This window comes from Pongo pygmaeus, chromosome 7 (genome assembly GCF_028885625.2).
Source record: "Pongo pygmaeus isolate AG05252 chromosome 7, NHGRI_mPonPyg2-v2.0_pri, whole genome shotgun sequence".
NCBI classification, from domain to species: domain Eukaryota; kingdom Metazoa; phylum Chordata; class Mammalia; order Primates; family Hominidae; genus Pongo; species Pongo pygmaeus.
This window is the reverse complement of record NC_072380.2, coordinates 8,804,547-8,805,728: the sequence shown is the minus strand read 5'-3', so window position 1 is coordinate 8,805,728 and position 1,182 is coordinate 8,804,547. Positions and strand designations below refer to the sequence as shown.

At 49.5% G+C, this 1,182-nt stretch overlaps 1 protein-coding gene across 1 annotated transcript; it reads right to left on the bottom strand.

Moving 5' to 3' along the window:
- Positions 1 to 237: 237 nt before the first annotated feature.
- Positions 238 to 900, bottom strand: DEFB136 (defensin beta 136). The gene is made up of 2 exons (XM_054499036.1): positions 846 to 900; positions 238 to 419 (listed from the first exon to the last, which is right to left on the bottom strand). Exons 1-2 carry the CDS (start codon positions 898 to 900, stop codon positions 238 to 240), a joined length of 237 nt encoding a protein of 78 aa, XP_054355011.1.
- Positions 901 to 1,182: the final 282 nt, after the last annotated feature.

Here is a 1,182-nt window from a genome sequence, read left to right as displayed (position 1 = left end):
ACTGTGCCTGGCCTGAATTTGCATTTGAAAGAGGAATGAGTGATTGGAGATGGGAGGGTAGGAAAAATAACAGGGGATGCATTTCATGGCAGTGTTCCCTTTACAAAATGCTTCTGGAATTTTGCCAGTAAATTGTCAGAATGTGGTCCTCCTTTGCTGCCCATGGTTCACTTACGAGCTCTAAGGTCCTTACACACAGATTAGGAGTTTAGTACTTTGAGCCATTCACATATCATTTTAATGAAGCCATGGATCTTTGGCTTGCGGGGGTTGAAAACGTGTCATATTTTTACAGCAAGACAGAATATTGTGGCAGAACGCAATCCACCTGTATCCTGGCGGACACCCGAAGAAACATATGGCTTTCTGGCTAGTGCAGGTGCGAACTTTGACTCCATCATTCCCAAACATACCTTTTCCTGAAGCGGGGAGAGACCACAGAAAAGAAAAATCAATCTTCATGAGGCTGGGAGAAATCCTAGGCTTGCCATCACCTCCTGGTGGATGGCTTGTTAGTTGTGATTTACCTCACCTCTTATTACATCTCAGCAAGGCAGATAAAGCTCAGGGTAGCCAGAGGCATTGGAGGGGAGATAGGAATCTGGGTGGCTGCACGATCTGTGTGCACAATGACATCCACCCCCCTCCCCGGTGCCCTGACAGATCTTCCAGCTGCAGCAACAGCAGAGCAGGGCAGGAGCTGGGCTCCACTCACCATACCCCTAACGTGCTGGCCCATCTGATATTGGTGTCCTGTTGCTGGGCTTATAGTTAGAGGGGTTTTTAAGCATCTCAATCTTTGGGAACCCCCACTTTTATGTTCAGACCCACACCCACTGTCTTACCTGAAGGCAGTAAGATCGCCAGGAAGAAGAGTAATGCAGAAAGATAGAGGTTCATGGCTGAAGAGGGCACAGAGCTGGAACTCCCAGTGGTGGCTGCCTGAGAGGCTCCTTTATAGAGCTGGGCTGGGCTGGGTGGGGCTGGACACTAGCCTCACTCTTCCTGGAGGGGCAGACTGAGGAGATCACAGGGTTCTGCAGAATTCGAGGAAGAAAAGGCCCTGGGCCTTTCAGTGCTACTTCCTTTTCTACAAACCGCAGGAAAAGAAGAGACTCAGCTAAGGCTCTCATGTTTCCTGACAGCAGAACAGGAGAAAAGACCAGGATCCCCATGCCTAGG